This window comes from Eulemur rufifrons, chromosome 8 (genome assembly GCF_041146395.1).
Source record: "Eulemur rufifrons isolate Redbay chromosome 8, OSU_ERuf_1, whole genome shotgun sequence".
NCBI classification, from domain to species: Eukaryota; Metazoa; Chordata; class Mammalia; order Primates; family Lemuridae; genus Eulemur; species Eulemur rufifrons.
Window position 1 is genome coordinate 121795046 of NC_090990.1, and position 17308 is coordinate 121812353.

General features: G+C 46.8%; 1 protein-coding gene and 1 non-coding gene across 2 annotated transcripts; one reads left to right on the forward strand and one right to left on the reverse strand.

The window, feature by feature from the left end:
• Window positions 1-203: 203 nt before the first annotated feature.
• On the reverse strand, window positions 204-16586 carry SFT2D2 (SFT2 domain containing 2). The gene is made up of 8 exons (XM_069480881.1): window positions 16390-16586; window positions 11527-11613; window positions 11017-11102; window positions 7515-7596; window positions 6481-6516; window positions 6335-6393; window positions 4173-4202; window positions 204-1360 (listed from the first exon to the last, which is right to left on the reverse strand). The coding sequence occupies exons 1-8, from the start codon at window positions 16450-16452 to the stop codon at window positions 1321-1323; spliced, it is 483 nt and encodes a 160-aa protein (XP_069336982.1). The 5' UTR covers window positions 16453-16586; the 3' UTR covers window positions 204-1320.
• Window positions 11300-11406, forward strand: LOC138391044 (U6 spliceosomal RNA). The gene has a single exon (XR_011234687.1). It is a non-coding gene; the product is annotated as a U6 spliceosomal RNA (small nuclear RNA).
• Window positions 16587-17308: the final 722 nt, after the last annotated feature.

Genomic DNA, 17308 nt, shown 5'->3' on the forward strand with positions numbered 1-17308 from the left:
GGGCTGTTTAAGGTCACTGGGCAGGTGTGCCTACTTCCTGTTGGACCTACGCAGGGATCTGTCTTCCCATCCACTCTGCCCTGGCCCCGCTCCAGAGGAGAACAGGAAATAAGATCAGTTCAAAAGCAAGCATTTAGGCCAGGCGCGGTGGCTCATGCCTGTAATCCTAGCACTCTGGGAGGCTGAGGTGGGTGGATCGTTTGAGCTCAGGAGTTCGAGACCAGCCTGAGCAAGAGCGAGACCCCATCTCTACTAAAAATAGAAAGAAATGATCTGGACAGCTAAAAATATATAGAAAAAATCAGCCAGGCATGGTGGTGCATGCCTGTAGTCCCAGCTACTTGGGAGGCTGAGGCAGGAGGATCGCTTGAGTCCAGGAGTTTGAGGTTGCTGTGAGCTAGGCTGACGCCACGGCACTCTAGCCAGGGTGACAGAGTGAGACTCTGTCTCAAAAAAAAAAAAAAAAAGGCAAGCAATTATAAACAATGAAGAAAAAAAGTACAGCTAAGCGCAGCAAGATTTTTCACCTCCTATCTGCTCTTGTCCAAAAGGAAACAGTCGTGTTTTCTGCTGCTTTGTTCTCTCTCCACCTAGTGCCAAGGCGTCCTAAGTACAGATATGTAGGGAGAGATGGGGGGGGGGGAGGAGATGGAAAGAAAAACACAAGAGAAAAAGAGTCTGCACGGAATGTTAGAAAATACATTCCACAGTCAGGCGTAGAGCCAGAACAGCGAGAGTGCCTGGGTTCAGATTAAGAAGCAACATACACCACCAAAAGGTGCCTCTCTTCTACTTCACTCCACAGCCAGGCCCTCCATGGGCTTGTGTAAGGCAGAATCACTTGTTCTCAGATGCCAGAGCATGTCCACCCTATGTAGGACAGTGATGATGGTTTCCATGCTGAGGGACAAGTAGCAAAGTCCCTGTTGATCCCAAAATCCTGTCCCTTACTCTTGCACCCCTGCAATCTCTGATGGGGCTGCCTGTTGCCACCTGGGAATCACTGGCACCCAAGGCTTAGCTGCTGCTGCCTAACAGGTTTTTTATTTATGAGGGACAACATCCAAAGAGGTGCATGAGGAAGATTCCAATCCGTATGATACAGAACAGAACTCACTTCATACTGTGCTACAGACATTCAGGTTTGGGAACACACTGTTGCTTCCAAAAGCAAGTCTCAAATGTGTGAATCGCAGGCAACACGCTGTTGCAAGATAAAAGGCACATGTCTGTAAGACAGAGGTTTAAAAGGTATTTACAAAACTGTCCACCAGCTTCCATCCATAGTGCCTTCCGAAGCTCTGCAAAATTGGCTGTGTATTATGCAAGACACGTTGCAAAACACTTCTTCACAGCATCCCTAGGAAGGAAAAAACACAAAGATGAGTGGAACATATCGTCACCCCAAAGGCTCTCTCCTTTAGAGTTTCCCTGGCACCCCGAGTAGCAGCTGCAGAGTGGAAAGCGCCCAGACTGAGTAGGACAGACCTACTGTAGCATCAAACCACAGCTTCAACATTTATCGGCAGTGTGATCCTGGGCAAGTTATCTGTCCTCTTGGAGTTTCAAATTCCCCACTCACCCTACAGATTGGTTGTAGGAATTAGCACACTGCACAGAATAGGTATTTAATAAATGATAGCTAATCAGATGAAAAGACAAGAAAGTATAGGCTGTCAGAAAATAAGAGGACCTTTCTTCATTCTAAGCAGGCAGCAGAAACTTTTTAAGGGACATCTTTCAGGAGCTCCCTAACACAGAGATCTCTCCGTGGGAACCAAACACTTATGAACATGCTGTATCTGCCCTATCACAGGCATTTCCTCCTTGGAATCCAGTACGAAGAGGGCAAGGAAGGAGTGGGTGCCCACGAATTACTATCCCATCCCAGCAAGCATGCCCATTTCCAACACCACACCTCGTTGTGCAGCGTGGCACTCGGCTTCTCAGGCCCAGCTCTGTTCCTTCTGTGTCCTCGACTGCGATTGCACTCAGGACACCGGGAATCACACAAGGGAGGGAGCGGCGAATAATGCATTTACACGAGCACGCACTGCATTTTAACATCAAGGCGATTCCAGGGCAGCATTTCTTGAGATATGCTCTGCGCTACGGTCCTAAGAGAAGCTCTGCACAAGAAGGGTTTTATGGTCACACGAGTCCCAGTTGTGGCTGCTCACAATACACACAGCATATTAAAGGATCTGGAAAGCCAGGCAGAAAACAATCTGCCTAATTTTGCTTAACCTGTTTCCCAAACTTACTTGATCAAAGAACACTCCTCTGTTTCTGTGGAACACCATGGGAAAAGCGATTCTAGGGGAAGTTGCAAACAGAAGGGCAGGACTAGCTTTGTGATTCCCTCTCTGTTATAGGAAATTTCCATCTGCCTGGCACATGAAAACTCAAAGAGAATTCCACTGTCCTATCAATCAGTGGACAGAAGTTTTATACACACCAACCCAGATCAAGCCTGAAGCCCTGAAGCATGACACCAAGCAAGCTTTATGACCAAGACCTGTGCAAATGCACTGGGCCCCGTGCTTAAAGGGCCTGCATTGAGTTTAATGCTTTGATGTCACCACCTGGAAATCCTTAATCACTTTTTAAAAAGATGCCCAGGCCGGGCGAGGTGGCTCACGCCTGTAATCCTAGCACTCTGGGAGGCCGAGGTAGGCGGATCGTTTGAGCTCAGGAGTTGGAGACCAGCCTGAGCAAGAGCGAGACCCCCATCTCTACTAAAAATAGAAAGAAATTATATAGACAGCTAAAAATATATTTAGAAAAAATTAGCCAGGCATGGTGGCCATGCCTGTAGTCCCAGCTACTCGGGAGGCTGAGACAGGAGGATCCCTTGAGCTCAGGAGTTTGAGGTTGCTGTGAGCTAGGCTGACACCACGGCACTCACTCTAGCCTGGGCAACAGAGTAAGACTCTGTCTCAAAAAAAATAAAAATAAAAAAAAAATAAAATAAATAAAAATTAAAAAAAAAAATAAAAAGATGCCCACATTTTCATTTTGCACTGGGCCCTACAAATTACACAGCTGGTTCAGGCACCAAGATATATATATATATTCAAATGTTGACAGGTTGATCAATATCTCCTTGGATGCTCAGCTGTGATGGGCTCTGGCTCACTTCATATAAAAACCTAGCTTCCTAGGACAGCCCTGCCCATAATCTTCCCAGACAAGCCACCACTCCCCAAAACTGGCCAGGTCTGCACAAAGTATTTCGTAACTGTTACCCTCCTAGAACCTATCCACAAAGCCACCCAGCTACCTTGACTTGCTGGGCTTGTTAACTTCTCATCTCATCAATCCTCAGCACTTTCAAATCACTCTCAGCAACAGACTTGGAATGCGTAACACATGAGATTGCTCTTCCTCCTTCCCAGGTCAGGCATCAGTTTTCACTTCCTCAATGCAGTTAAGGAAAAGCTTGTTTTCAGTTAACAGGGAATGATAAAGAAGGATGGAATTAAATAGTTGCATTAGAACAGGGTCAGAGGCCAAGATCACATGGCTAATTTTGAGAGGCCCATCATTGAAAGAGCACTAGAACTTCAGAGTTGGAAAGAGGCCCCTGGGGATGATCTAATCCAACCAGCATAGTTATCAAGGCCTCGGTCCAGAGGGGTCAAGAGGATTGCTCAAGGTCACACTGCCAATTAGGAAGCCCTGGTCCTCCAGAGTCCTGGTCCCGCTTACTTTCCCTTTGTAAACTCTTCTGAAACTTTCCCATCAGTGGGCTACTACAAGAAAACAAGCACAAACTGAGATCCCTCCATCTCTTGCTCGGTGATATTCAAGTGATAGTCACCTTAAAAAAAAAAAAAAAACACCCCACTCAAAGCTACAGGTTAATAGATAAAGTGCATATATGCACCATGTATCAGAGTAAAATGTTCAACGCCATCGGGAATTGGTGGACCTGGGTCAACACCCACCATCAGTCGTATAATTAGGGTGGGTGGAGGGGTGACCCTTAGCTTATTCCTCTATAAAACAGATGTATGATGTTTGCCTATTTGGCTCTAGAGATTTTAGTAAAGAGAAATAAAATAGCATGTGCTCTCCGAAAGTACACTCTGAATTAAAAGGCCTTATGCAAACATGTCAGCATCCCCAAGTGACAGAAATTATATTTCCAAATACACAGTTAGTCTTACCTTGCATACGGTATGAAGGAGAGGCTATACCTACAATGAAAAACAAACCAAAGATCAAATCGAATGAAGGAAGTAGATTACACAGCGGAATGGGCTTCCGAGCTGTAGGAGTATCTGCAATGATTTATCCAGACCCTCTCCCCTCCTCCGCCTGGGGGATGCGCACGGGCACACAAAGGCCCACACACACTGTGCCCCGTGTACAGCCAGCAAAAGGTGCATGTGGAGAGAAACCCTGCGACTTCAGCCTCACTGGGGTACTGCTCTAACCAAATGAGCAAGTGGCAACCACCTAAAATAGGCACATTCCAGATATCCGGATAGCATAGGAACCCTCTTCTGAAAAAATAAATACCAAGTAAAATCTCCATCAGTTGAACTCTTAACATTTTACAAATCGTCAATAGAATTTAACTTCTACCCAACTAGGATAAATTTTCTGCTCTGCTCCTGTTAATTTTTAAAGAAGATAAAAGAGAACAAAAAAAGGGGAGAAGCACTATCAACTACTCTATGCATGAAAATTCTACAAAGCTACAATTCTTCAAGGACCCTCAGGAGGCTGAGGCAAGAGGATCTCTTGAGCTCAGGGGTTTGAGACAAACCTGGGCAATACAGCAAGACCCCTTCCTCTACTCCTCTCCCCCCCCCCGAAGGTGGCTCAATTCTCTAGAGTTTATTGTTACACATTTGATTGTACCTTGTTTTTCACTATTATAAATAAGGCTGAGATAAAATATTTTTATATAAAAAATAAAAAGAATCCATGCCCAAAGTATCTTGGTAAATCGCAGTTAGCTTAGCCAATTGCCTAAAAGGGAACCATGCAGGGAATCGGCTCCATAACTCTAAAGAACCAGGTACTCTGTGTCAGGTAGTTGTAAGCTGGTCAGCCCTAAGAAAAGCAAATACAGAATACATCAGTGTTGAAGGGAATACTGCCATTCATCTGAGCCCATCTGAATGCCAAACCTTTGAAACAGACTTCAAAATCAGTCTATAAGCAAAGAAAGGCACATGTCTGTGGGTACCAATTTCTACCCCCAGAAGAAAATCAAAATATAAACATAGGCCACCAAATCAGGCCCGTTTAGGACCTAGGGCCAAAATGTGCATGTCATATTAAAACCACACCACTAGCCTTCTCTATATCTTATCATGTACAGAAGTTCATTTACTTGTGAACACAGTCAATTCCAAAAGGCATTTTGAAAATGTATTTATTCAAAAGTCCAAAATTACTAAAGGGAGTGGCAGGGGGTTAAGCTTACAGTCTCGAGATTCAAGTTAAGAGTTCACTGACCCCTGGGAGCTTTACAACTTCCACAGTCCTCTTTTCTTTGCATTACAGCAAACATGTTTTTCCAAAATAGATCAGCCACAGCCACACTGAAGCTGTTCTAGCAGACACTGTCCCTCGATAAACTCTGAGAAATGTCTGCAGAGCTGCAGATTCCAGACCTGCCACCACCCCTCTGTACAGCACCAAACCTTGATGTTGTACAGGTTTGAAAAGGCCACCTGGTTTTGGAAAATAACGTCTCCGGTAGCCCTTTCACTGTGCTTGGCTCTCGAGTTATACTTTCCTAGTCTTCACTTGGATTACCAAAAGCCAACAGGCCTCCACTCCAGTGCACACGCTGATGCTACAGCCCACGCCACATGGTTTCCCTTTTTGTCAGTAACTGTTCCTCATCTCCTACTGACAATTCACTCTCTGTCCTTCTGTTAAATGATTCATTCCATCACAAATGTAACACTCTTTATTTTTCTTACCACTTTCCTATTTCGTTAGCATCTATTTGACTCACAAGCCTCTTTTTATCAGGCTTCATGCTTTCATTGTCTCTGCACTTACTGACATGAGTGGTTTAATAACATGTGCAACATCTCAAAATCAACCACAAGCCCAGCAACAATGCTGCAGCAGGCAAACAAGCAGCCTCCCGTGACCACTCAAGACCACTGATGCCATCTGTCGGCAGTGGGCCGCATCGATGGGCTTTTGCTCTCGAGCCTCACTTCACGTGCATCGTTGAGAATTCTTTTAAAGAGCTTCTGTGTTTTCCTAATCCTCCTGCCCACAACATGTGGGTTTTATCTCCTTCAGCTGCATCAGTCAGAGGGCTATGTGGGAGGGGACTGTTTAAAAGGTTACCTACCACGTCAATGCCAAAGACTGCAAAATGCAGAAGATGAGTGCAAGTCCCTTGTTATGCCACTGAAAGAAAAATGACATGGTTACAGGAGAGTGTGTGACAAGGGGCACACGCCAAAAAGGTTAAGAAAAATTAAAATATACACTTACCCAAAAGGCAGAACACAGGGTAAGTGCAAAACACAACTAGAAGAAGAAAGGAAACAGTATTTAATTAATACAATGACAACATAGCAAAAAAAAAAAAAACTGTAAGACTTATTCTTGACAAGCTCACAATACTTACTAGGTTGCAGATGCTATGCTCATCACAGCAACCAAATGCATCATCCTTCATTTTAAAGCATTTAACCCACCTGAGTACCCACATTTGGCAGCAGAATTAAAATCCCCATGAAATCAAAATTGGCCCAATAAATATTCATGTAGATTAAAAAGAAAAAGATGCTCTTCTACTTTCAGGTGTTCCCAGAATCTCTGCCCAGCAAACATAATCCCATTTCTAGCCCACCCATCTATCCACTCATCTTTTCATTCAAACACACTAAAGTAAGCTTAACACAAATCTCTATGTTCTAACTTCTGCCAACGCTAGTCTCTGAAAGAGAAAGGGCATATAAGGACAAAGGTTAACATGAGATGTCGATCTCACCCTCAGCAACCGGTTATTTGTTTACATGTCACCTAACACTTTCCCTGAGGCCTTTCTTAGAAAGTTCCTTCTACTGATGAAAACAAGTGATATGATCCAAAGCCAGATAATGATAAGGAAAAAAACGGCCCATCCTAGAAGACTGGACACCCACTCTAGAGAATGAGTCCTGTGTTTCCGGGTTATTCCCTCTAAGCTCTGCCTGTGCGTGGCTTCAGCTGTCACCAGCAAGGTGTCCCAGCTCTCTTACTACCACCATGACAGTTGGGCTCCTGTGACAAGCAGCGCCCTCTAGAGGAGCTTTACAGAACTGGCAGCACCTGGACACCCAAGAGAAACACAAAGACGGGTAGGAGGGGATGGTGGTAATTACTAGAAGAATGCTCCCTTCTGCCACGAGGTTACAGGAATCGGGGAATAAGTCAAGATGAAAGAAAAAAGACCTTAGGTTTAAAAGGGAAAAAAACGCTATACAACAGAAATAAAAACTCCCATTTGAGAAGCCCAGCTAACAATAAAAAGCAGAACTTACCAGCACCATGATAGTTGCAATCAGACGTGTAGGCTCAAACATTCGCTTCAGCTGTTTCATGGGTCCCATGAGGAAGATGGTACTAAGAGGCAAACACACATGCAAGCCGTTCAGACCAGGCCAGAACCACATGAGGCACGCTGAGTCCGGCCCAAGATTTCCTGTGGCAATGAACTGTCATAGTAGCTAACATTGGCAAAGCTCTTACTCTGTGGCAGGCACTGTGCCTAAGGGCCTTTTATGCATTATTCTCACTTAACCTATCAACAACCTATGGAACAGGAACAATTACACTGAAGCCCAGAGGGTAACTTGCCCAGTGCCACCCACCTATACCTGACAGAGCAAGGCTGTAAAGGCGTGTGGTTCTGACTCTGGAATCCTATTCATACCACCAGGCTAGATGGCCCCAATCTCTAGAAGATGCCACCTTGTCTCCTTGACAGTCTACCCATGAAAACAAACCAAAAAGGATTAAGTAATTACAAAAAAAATAAACCATACCTTACAGGCTTAGGTTGGTTACGTTAAAAAGTAGAGCATTTCTTTTTCTTTCATCATCTCCAAGGACTAATTCTAATGATAATAATATCATCTGTTATCTGTTGAATGTTGCTAAATGCCAGATATTATACATATGACCTTGTTTCAGCCCCTCGACAACACTGTGAGTTACACGTTAAACTTATTTTAGAGATGAGAAAATGAAGCTCAGAAAGGTTAACTGACTTATCCAAGATCACACGTCAGGAACCCAAAGAGCTGGCATTCAAAGTCACATCTACGGCCTTCCAAAACTCCAAAACACATCCCCAGCATGAATTTTGTGTGAAGGAACTAGAGAGGTGGCCAGTGAGAGTAACCACAAAGGAAGCAGACCATTGCCACGCCTAACACAGCGAGTGCCAGGACTGGCTTTATGTCGTGTTTCCTGAGTCCTGAGGACAATGCCCACGTACAGTCACTCCAGTGACAGCTCCTTAGTCACAGCCAGTGTTTAATCCAAGCCAACCAGCAGGCAACATCAGCTACTGAGTATTCAACAAAGACAAGAATTTTCAAAAGTTAAGTCTGCTTCTCTTAGAAGTTCCATGAAGTTACAACTTTGAATTCAAGGCTGCACTCTCCGCTCCAGCGGCCCAGCAAGGGTGCACCTCTTTAGTCTACACCAGGTAAGAAGCGATAGCCAAGGCTGGTCTTGAAAATTAAACACAGCATAGATACAAAATATAAGAGATTACAGGGAAATCCACAAACTCCTAAACACACCCTGGAAATAACAATTTGCTCCCTTTGTTGTCTCCCTACACAGTGCCTTAAGGAGTCCATTCTGGCTGGGCGCAGTGGCTCACACCTGTAATCCTAGCACTCTGGGAGGCCGAGGGGGGGGAATTGCTTGAGGTCAGGAGTTCAAGACCAGCCTGAGCAAGAGCGAGACCCCATCTCTACTAAAAAAAAAAAAAAAATACAAAGAAATTAGCTGGACAACTAAAAATATATATGAAAAATTAGCCGGGCATGGTAGCTCATGCCTGTAGTCCCAGCTACTCGGGAGGCTGAGGCAAGAGGATCGCTTGAACCCAGGAGTTTGAGGTTGCTGTGAGCTAGACTGATGCCACGGCACTCTAGCCAGGGTGACAAAGCAAGACTTTGTCTCAAAAAAAAAAAAAAAAAAAAGTCCATCCCATTAGGATTTGCTAAATAGCTCTTGTGGATTAAGCGGTAAGTACACCCATATATTTATGCCCAGTCTAGACTATACATTATAACCTACACTGTCTGCCCAAAGTCCCCAAAGTCAGTATTTGAGAAAAGCTTGAGAAGCAACATTAAACATCTCTGAGGGTCAGCATTTTACTGTGATATGCACTGATTATAAACTAAGCTTTAAAAAAGTACCAAGAGTCATGCACTCAACCATTTGGTTAACATTTCCAGCCAGACACAGAGCTGGGTTTGGGTACAACTGGGGACAAGACACAGGCACAGCCCTTGTCAAGTGGCTTACAGACTTGTAACTGGTCAGTGTAATAAAATGCTACCTGTGCCGTCACTTAAGTACAGATGGGATACAGAGAGCCCAAAGGAAGAGACCATCAATTCTGGGGAGGAGGAGGAAATTAGGAAGAACGTCATGAAAGAGGTGACTTTTGAGCTAAATCTTGACAAAGGAGCAAGTATCAAACCAGGAAAGGTACAGACAGGGCAGCGCGCTAGGCAGAGAAAACAGCCTGAACAAAAGCACAAAGACATCTGGAGGAAAGCAAGAAGTTCAGTCTGGCTGGGAGGTGCCCTGGCTGGGGAGCAGGACCGAGGGGAGCCAGATCTCACAGGGCCTTGCTTGTACGCACAGAGACGCCTGGACTCCACACCTAGAGAGGGAACAGGGCGCCGCTGGAGGAGGTTATGCAGCTACAAGCAAATGACTCCACAACTCAGTGGAAAATGGCCTGGAGAGGGGCAGTAAGGGAGGCAGAGGAACCCAGCAGAGGCGTCCTGTTCAGATGGGAAATGACGCGGCCAGAGATAGGAGCAGCTCAGATAAGCACCTTCTCTGGGAAGCCCCCCCTGACTTCTGAGTCAGGTCGGGTCAGCCGTCCCTCCCTGAGCATCTCTCTTTCCCTATCCTGCTGTGTCATCAACTTTATTACATGATGTCTGCCTGGCTGACCAGTGAGCTCCACTGCAGCTGGGACCAAACTGTACTTATCTTCTGTATCCTCATAGCCCAGCACAGAGTATGATCAACGCTTTTATCCACTGGGCTTGTAGGTTACTCAGTGAGGGACAAACAGCCACGGAGACAAAAAGGGAGGCAGGTATGACAGGTCTACACCAAGCCTTGGTGAGTAATCACAGGGTAGGGGGAGGAAAGATGACTGAGTTCAGGTTCCTGTGGGCCATTCAGGCAGAGGCCAGGCCAGCGCTCCCAGCTAAAGGCTGACTGGAGTTGTCAGCATGGGTGTGGCTGAAGCATTAGTGTGAACGAACTTGACCTGGGACCTCTGTGCACCACAGCGTGTGGAATGGGCTGCCCACTTCTGGGAAGCACTCCACCAGACGCCCTGCCTGCACGAGCTGCTCTTCAGGTCTGGGATGGTCTGACACTAAATAAAAACCAGTTTTACTTAGGGCCACTGGAAAGGTAAGCCTTTTAAAAACCACCAACTCAGTCTCTGCCAGCAATAAGACTATAAGCAATGGGGAGGACTGTGCTGTAAACCTCAGGGACATCTTTCAACTGCTGTATGTCACAGTCCCCTCATATGTAAAATCACAATGGCAATATATTTCCTGCTTTCTCCCAGGTGTTTCAAAGATAAACGAAGATACAAAATGTTTCAAAATAATAGCATATGACTGTGATATATTCTAACTACCTTTTTTCTTTCCAAATCCTTAAAACTACTGGAGCATCCTCCTTCACCTCCCTCAAGCACAATCCACACCCATTTCCCCAGCTAATGACTGGCTAAGGTTGGATTAAAAACAACAAGGTTACCTCCCGATTGATGCGATGTTACCAAAGGTGTAAAACACTGCAAAGAGGGGTAGTCCCTTCCTGGGCACCCATAGCAGAAGAGTCCCCTGGAAGTTAAAGCACAAGGTGTTTGCATGTGAACAACCCCTCCTACCCAGCCTCACAACCAGGGGCTCACAGAGGAAGCCCGGAGAAGCCTGTCTCCCTCCCTTACTTCCCATTTCTCTCGTCCATGCAAAATCCCTCCCTTACTTCCCATTTCTTTCATCCATGCATTTTAGTGAAGAACAAAAGGAAAAAGGACGTGCTAGCTTTGGCAGCACGCATACTAGAATTGGAACCATACAGAGAAGATTAGCATGGCCCCTGCTCAAGGATGACATGCAAATTCGTGAAGCATTCCATATGTAAAAAAAATAAAAGTAAAAGAAATACAAAATTAAAAAAAAGGAAAAAAGAGACAGATGAAAGGGGGAAAATACAGTGAAGGAACGTAGAGGGGAAAAAACAGAGGAGGGAGGGAAATCTTACCAGGAGTGAGCAGAGAATTCCTATAGCAAAACATGCGATGAAGCCTTTTATTCTGGTACCCCAGCTTAATGAAGATGCCTCAACAACCTGAAATTATTAAAAAAAAAAAAAAATCACATATACGTACGTACATATTTAACAAAGAAAGCTCATAATTAAATTTAGAAACAGTGTTCATTTGTACTGGGGAAGGCAAGGAACACAGACTCCTATACTCGCAGCTGCGGAGAGTCATCGAATCCAGCTCCTGTTAGAGCTGCAAGCTCTTACCCAGACAGGAGCCTCCCCTCCAGCGCTGTTAGCTTACAGCTGACCTCCCTCTCCAGCTGAACATCTACAGAGGTGGAGACTCCCGGCCTCAAGCTCAACCCATTCCACAAACAGGAAGGCAAGACAGCAGGCTCCCGAGTAGCCCAAAGCCTTACGGCAGCCCAAGCAGGATGAGGACCACAACTGGAAAGCCACGAGCTCCCCCAGGCAGGGTCCCAGGAAACAGGGAAAAACGAGGGGATGGCACCCAGGCAGCTGGCCTGGCCATTCTCTCCTACGTCAACCAGCCAGGCTGCAGCAGGTGCTGCTCCTGCAGCGTTTCTGGACCTCAGAGGGCGAAGGCTCTCACCCTTTCAGGACTTCGGTTCACAATATCCCTTCTCGATGCAGATATTGCACTTAGAGTGGGCTGCCGTCAGCCAAGTCACCCGGGTGAGACGGATCCTAGTTAATTAACTGCTGCTCTGCTCATTCTGACTCTCTGCCATCATGATAAATCACTCCCCCAGAGCAAGGTTCAGGGGAAGCCAAGACTTGCAGAAAAACTTTACTGAAACAGGAGAGCCCACGAGCAGCAGCTCCCAGTGGTTCCTTTCCCACGTTGAAGACGACCACCAAGTCTCTGCACCAGAGACCTTCCTAGTCTGTCCACTTGCTGCAAACAGGCATAGCTGCTCCAAGCTGGACACAGACAGCTGCCACTGAGACCAAAGCCACGGCAGGACAGCCAGGCCCACGTACGCTCCTGCAGGGCTCACCTGACATGGCCAGCACGGTCCCCATCCGGCAATGCGGTCCCAGTTGCCTACCACATTTCCACCCAGCTGAGGAGGAAGGTCGGTGGTGGCAGAGGGTGCACAGGCCACCAGACTGGCAACCCCCTCAGTCTTGACTGCCCCCAACTCAGGGGCTCGTTTCCAACCCTGTCTCCAAAGTTCCTGTCAAACCAGAAGAGGCTTCCCCAGGTGCGGCGGGTGTTGCCAGAATGGCTTAACCTTCACCCAGGAGAAAGGTATGTAGGTCAGCTTATCAAAAAAGGTTCTCTTCCAACTCCCAAATGTTCACACATATTGAAACTGGGCTCATGACACTGCAATAGCACGCGCTCGCACACACACACACACACACACACACACAGACACACAGACACACACACACACAGCATCTGCAGAAACATGTGGCAACGCAGGACCCTGCACGGAAGGCACACTTAGGGAGGGTAACACGGAGCAGGCAGCACAGTGTGAGGAACTGACAGATGAGCCGGCGGGTTCCATGCCGAGGAAAATCCCTTCTCCGTAAGGAGTCCGCAAGCTCCAGAATGAGCCACGTGAAGATGCTCTGTGATCAGACTCTGCTAGGCCCAGACAATCTAGTTAGGCCACTTCTGACTAACCTGTTTAACCTCCCACCAAGGACAGGATAAAATGATAAGCTACCACTCTTCCTACTCATACAAGAGCCAAAGAACTTACGTCGCCAGGCTGGAAAAAAGAACCAAGCTGCACGTAGGGCGAACACAGGGGTAGCAGGACTGGGCTGGAGCCTGAGCACTATTTGGCGTCAACAGGGACATTCGAAAAGGTTCAATCTTTTTTTCTTTTTTTAAGGAGGATCACCATAAGGTTTAGGTGTCAAATTTGAACTGGCCTTGTCATCTAGAGTGCTAAATATTCTCCACTGGACAGTGAGATTGTAGTCCTTGTAAAAATCAAGAGCACTGGCAATACGAAGTAGTTCCACCAAAAAAAAGTTCCTGGTTTCTCCCTCCAGAAAGGAAAGTGGCACTTGGGTCTGTGAGTCTCCCAAGCTGAATCCATGCAAACGCTACCTTTTTTTGCCAAAATTTTGGGGGGTGGAGAAAATTTCACCACTGTGTTTTTTGGACATGTCCACACTGCAAGTTCTTCAACACACACACTTGGTCAGGGAAGGAGGAAGCTGTTGTTCCACTTCTATTTTAAGCAAAACACTTCTTTTTGCCAATTTATGAAAACAAACTCAGTTTATTTAAAATATCTTTCTAAACTCGTGGTTGCTAAAAGCTGTGCTAGTGCACTTTTTTTGAAATTAGAGTAGCCAAAAGTACCTGGATAGAATTTGTAGGCAGTGTGCTCACAAGCAGTCTGACTGGCAGTTACTCACAAAGGTCCTTTGACTTGGGGACGTGGAGAAAAGGGGCTCTTGCCAAGAAGTGAAGCTAAGAATTGTTCAGGGAAACAGGGTTGGTAACCAGAAGAAGGTAAGAAGGGAATACTGCTGTGTTCCTGCACTTTAAAATCAGGTACCAGTCATACCTTCCTCGTCCCTAGAATCCTTTATGAAAAATATAAAACCTATACTTTCAGAAAGAAGTCTACTAAAACTAAAGACTTAATTAAGGTGCATTTATGAAGATGAGGTATTAATTAGAAAATTCATCATGAGGCTATGATTAGACACAGCCACGCAAATTTTATAACTACCAAGGAGAGGTAGAAGAAACAGAACTAATCACACTTTTATGGTTTGCATTAAAAGAATAAAGATGTTAAAGAGCCCTCACTTCTGGTGACCTCCTAAAGAGATGTGAAGGCCACCTCATCCAACTTACCACGCAAAACAGAAACTTCACCACAGAATCCTCCAGCTTTGCCAGCAGCAAAAGTACGGAAAATGTGACAATAAAATCAGTACCGATATTTCAAAGGAGGCCCTGACCTAATAAGTAAAATCTAAGCCAAAACAGCCCTGAAGATGAAATCAGTCGGCAACAAAATGCTTCCCAGGAATTCAAGACTCGGAAGTGCCATACAATGATGCATATAAACAGAAATCTTGCGCAGAAAGAGGAAACTGACCCAAGTATTTTAGAACAAGAGAGAAGCACTTATTCTCTTAAAAATAGATTTAATACGCGCCTGAGCTTACAACACATTAAAGCCCTTCATTGTATCCAGCGCAGGCACTCACCATTTTAGGCAAAAACAAGCTCAGCATTTACGTTTTCAAACTTTGCTGCATCGTGCACTCTAGAAGGTTTGTCCACCGCATCACGACGATTTTCTAAATGTGTGATGTCTGCATCATCCCACTGTCAACAGTGAAGACAGCCACCCCCACCCCCACCCATGAGTCTTCAGGGAGAGAAGGTGTCTCCCTCTTAAGCACCAACTGCTCATCAAAGCTAGTTGCCAGCAGTGGGGATAAAGTTGTAAACAACAACGAGGGTCAGCTACTTAAGTGTCAGACCTTTCTCAGGCCTGGTCTTAGGTTCCACTTGGGAGTTCATAACAGAAGCTAGAAATTAAGAAAAAAGAATTCATGAAATTATTCCTGAGCCTTGACCAATGAATACAGGCAACAAATTAAAAAGAACTCACCAAGCTGTTTTGAAATGTCACCAAAAAAGATAAACCTCAATTCCTATAACATTTGATTCCTAAATGTTACACTAAACTCCAAGGTGAATATTCAGAGAACAACTTTTACATTCTGAGATTTCATGGAGAAGACGGTGGAAGTGCCAGCATCGTACAAAACAAAACCCAGAATAAAATCAACAACCACTTACATGCTTCCTGTTTGGCCAAAAAGCAAAATAAATAAATAAATAAATAAATCAGCAACCACAAAAGTGGGTGAAAGCAGCCTGCTGAGAAAACGAGAAACACTACAGGGAGAAGGAAAACTCGGGTTTGCAGTTGAAAGAGGCCATATGATCTTGTTCAACACCCTCATTTTACAGGTGGGCAACCAGGCTAAAGAAAACACCAAAAAGAGAAAAGTTCTTCTGTCAACCAGAAAGGAAAACAAAGACAAAAGCTAAAAGCACCGAAAACAGAAATACATCATTCTGTGTGGTTCTAGAACACAGGGCATCCGTGGCCAGGTTTCAGCTCGATAAAACCTTTCTAATAAAACAAGCACACAAGCAGGCAGTCTCCCGAGGCGCTGGTGTCCACAGAGAGTCTAGGTGCGGGCCGTGTGGACAAAGAGAAACAAGAAAACAAGATGCGGTCCCCAATCCCCTGTGGCAGAGAGATTTTTACAACCAAAAGGCGGTGTGCACAGGTCAGGTGGGAGTGTCACACTCTACGACTAAACGGGGCAGAAACTCAGCGCGGAGCAGGGCGCGCGGCGAGCAGGGAAGGCTGCGGGACCGCCACCCCCGCCCCGGCGACCCCACCTGCCCAGCGGGGCCCCCGGCCCGGCCCGGCCCGGCCCGGCCCGGCCCTAAAGTGCTTTCCCCGGTCTGCAGAGATGGGGCCGACGGCCTGGAGGCCCGGCCTCCCGGCTCGCAGAGGTTCCAGCGCCGCCCTCTCTTTGTGGGGGACGGGCTGAAGGAGCGCAGGACAGAAAAGGACACAGATGCCGACGGCCCTGTGCAAAGTGCCTGGGCTCCGGCACCGGTGGCGGGGGTCCTCGCGAAGCCCTGCAGGGGGGGAGGACAGGGAAGGGGCAGAGCTGCTTTCCAAGAAATCCTGGAAGTCCTGTCCCACTTTCTCAGCCGCCATCTGCGGACACCCGAGGTCCGGGCCGGGGACGCGGCGGCAGTCCGGCCGCGGGGGTGGGGAGCGGCGAGGAGGGGCCGAGCGCCCCGGGCGCACTCACCTCGGACAGACCGCCCCGGTCCTCGGTGTCCTGCCCGCTCAGCACCTTCTTCAGCTTGTCCATCGCGGGCCTGCTCCCCACCGGCCCCAGGCCCTCGGCGGCCGCCTGTTGCGCTCGCTAAGTGCGCGGCTCTTCCGGGTCCTCGGCCCCCCCGGCCACCGCCCGGCCACCCCGGCGCCAACCGCGGCGCGCCCCGCCCAGGTGCCTGCCCACCTGGGCCGCGCCCGGCATGCCCCGCGCCGCGCCCTCCGCCCCGCGCCCCGCCCGGCTTGTTTCGGTCGAGGGAGACGGGGCAGCCCGGAAGAGTCCGGATTGAAGTCGACCGAGCGTAGCCAAACCCCGATTCTTCCTCCGGCGCTGCGTTCCAAACCGGAACCCGCCGCCCTCCCCCGGCCCTCACTGAGTCAGTCAACAAATGCTGAGCACCTGTCACGTGCGAGGCGCTGGAGAGACAAAGACTGTGAAGCCTTGTGCCCACGTGAACACGTGCAATGGTTAATGCACATCGTGATTGCACTTAACACTGTTGAAGATTTTTTTTTTTTTAAATCACTCGTGGCCAACTGGAATAAATTCAATCTGTAACAAATTTTGTGGAAATATTAGAAAAAAAAAAAAAAACAACCAAGCTGAAAATACATCGAGGGGATAGGAAAAAGAATAATAGGTTTTTTTGTTTTTTTTTTTATTTGGGACTTTTTTTGTTTGTTTGGTTGTTTTTTGGAGACAGCGGCTTATTCTGTTGCTAGAGCTAGAGTGCAGTGGCATCATCGTAGCTCACAACAACCTCAAACTCCTGGGCTCATGATAACCTCCTGCCTCAGCCTCCCAAGTAGCTGGGACGACAGGTGTGCAGGACCACACCTGGCTAATCTATCTTTCTTTTCTTTTTTCTTTTTTTTTTTTTTTTTTTTGAGAC

Bases quoted from the DNA above. Each gene is read 5' to 3' on its own strand.
- SFT2D2 (XM_069480881.1), bottom strand. From the start codon at position 16,452: ATGGACAAGCTGAAGAAGGTGCTGAGCGGGCAGGACACCGAGGACCGG. The intron at 7,597-11,016 runs GTAACCTTGTTG...TTTGCCTCTTAG, and splicing joins AACATCGCATCAATCGGGAG to TACCATCTTCCTCATGGGAC. The intron at 4,203-6,334 runs GTAGGTAACCTT...TTTTCATTGTAG, and splicing joins CAGTCTTTGGCATTGACGTG to GTATAGCCTCTCCTTCATAC.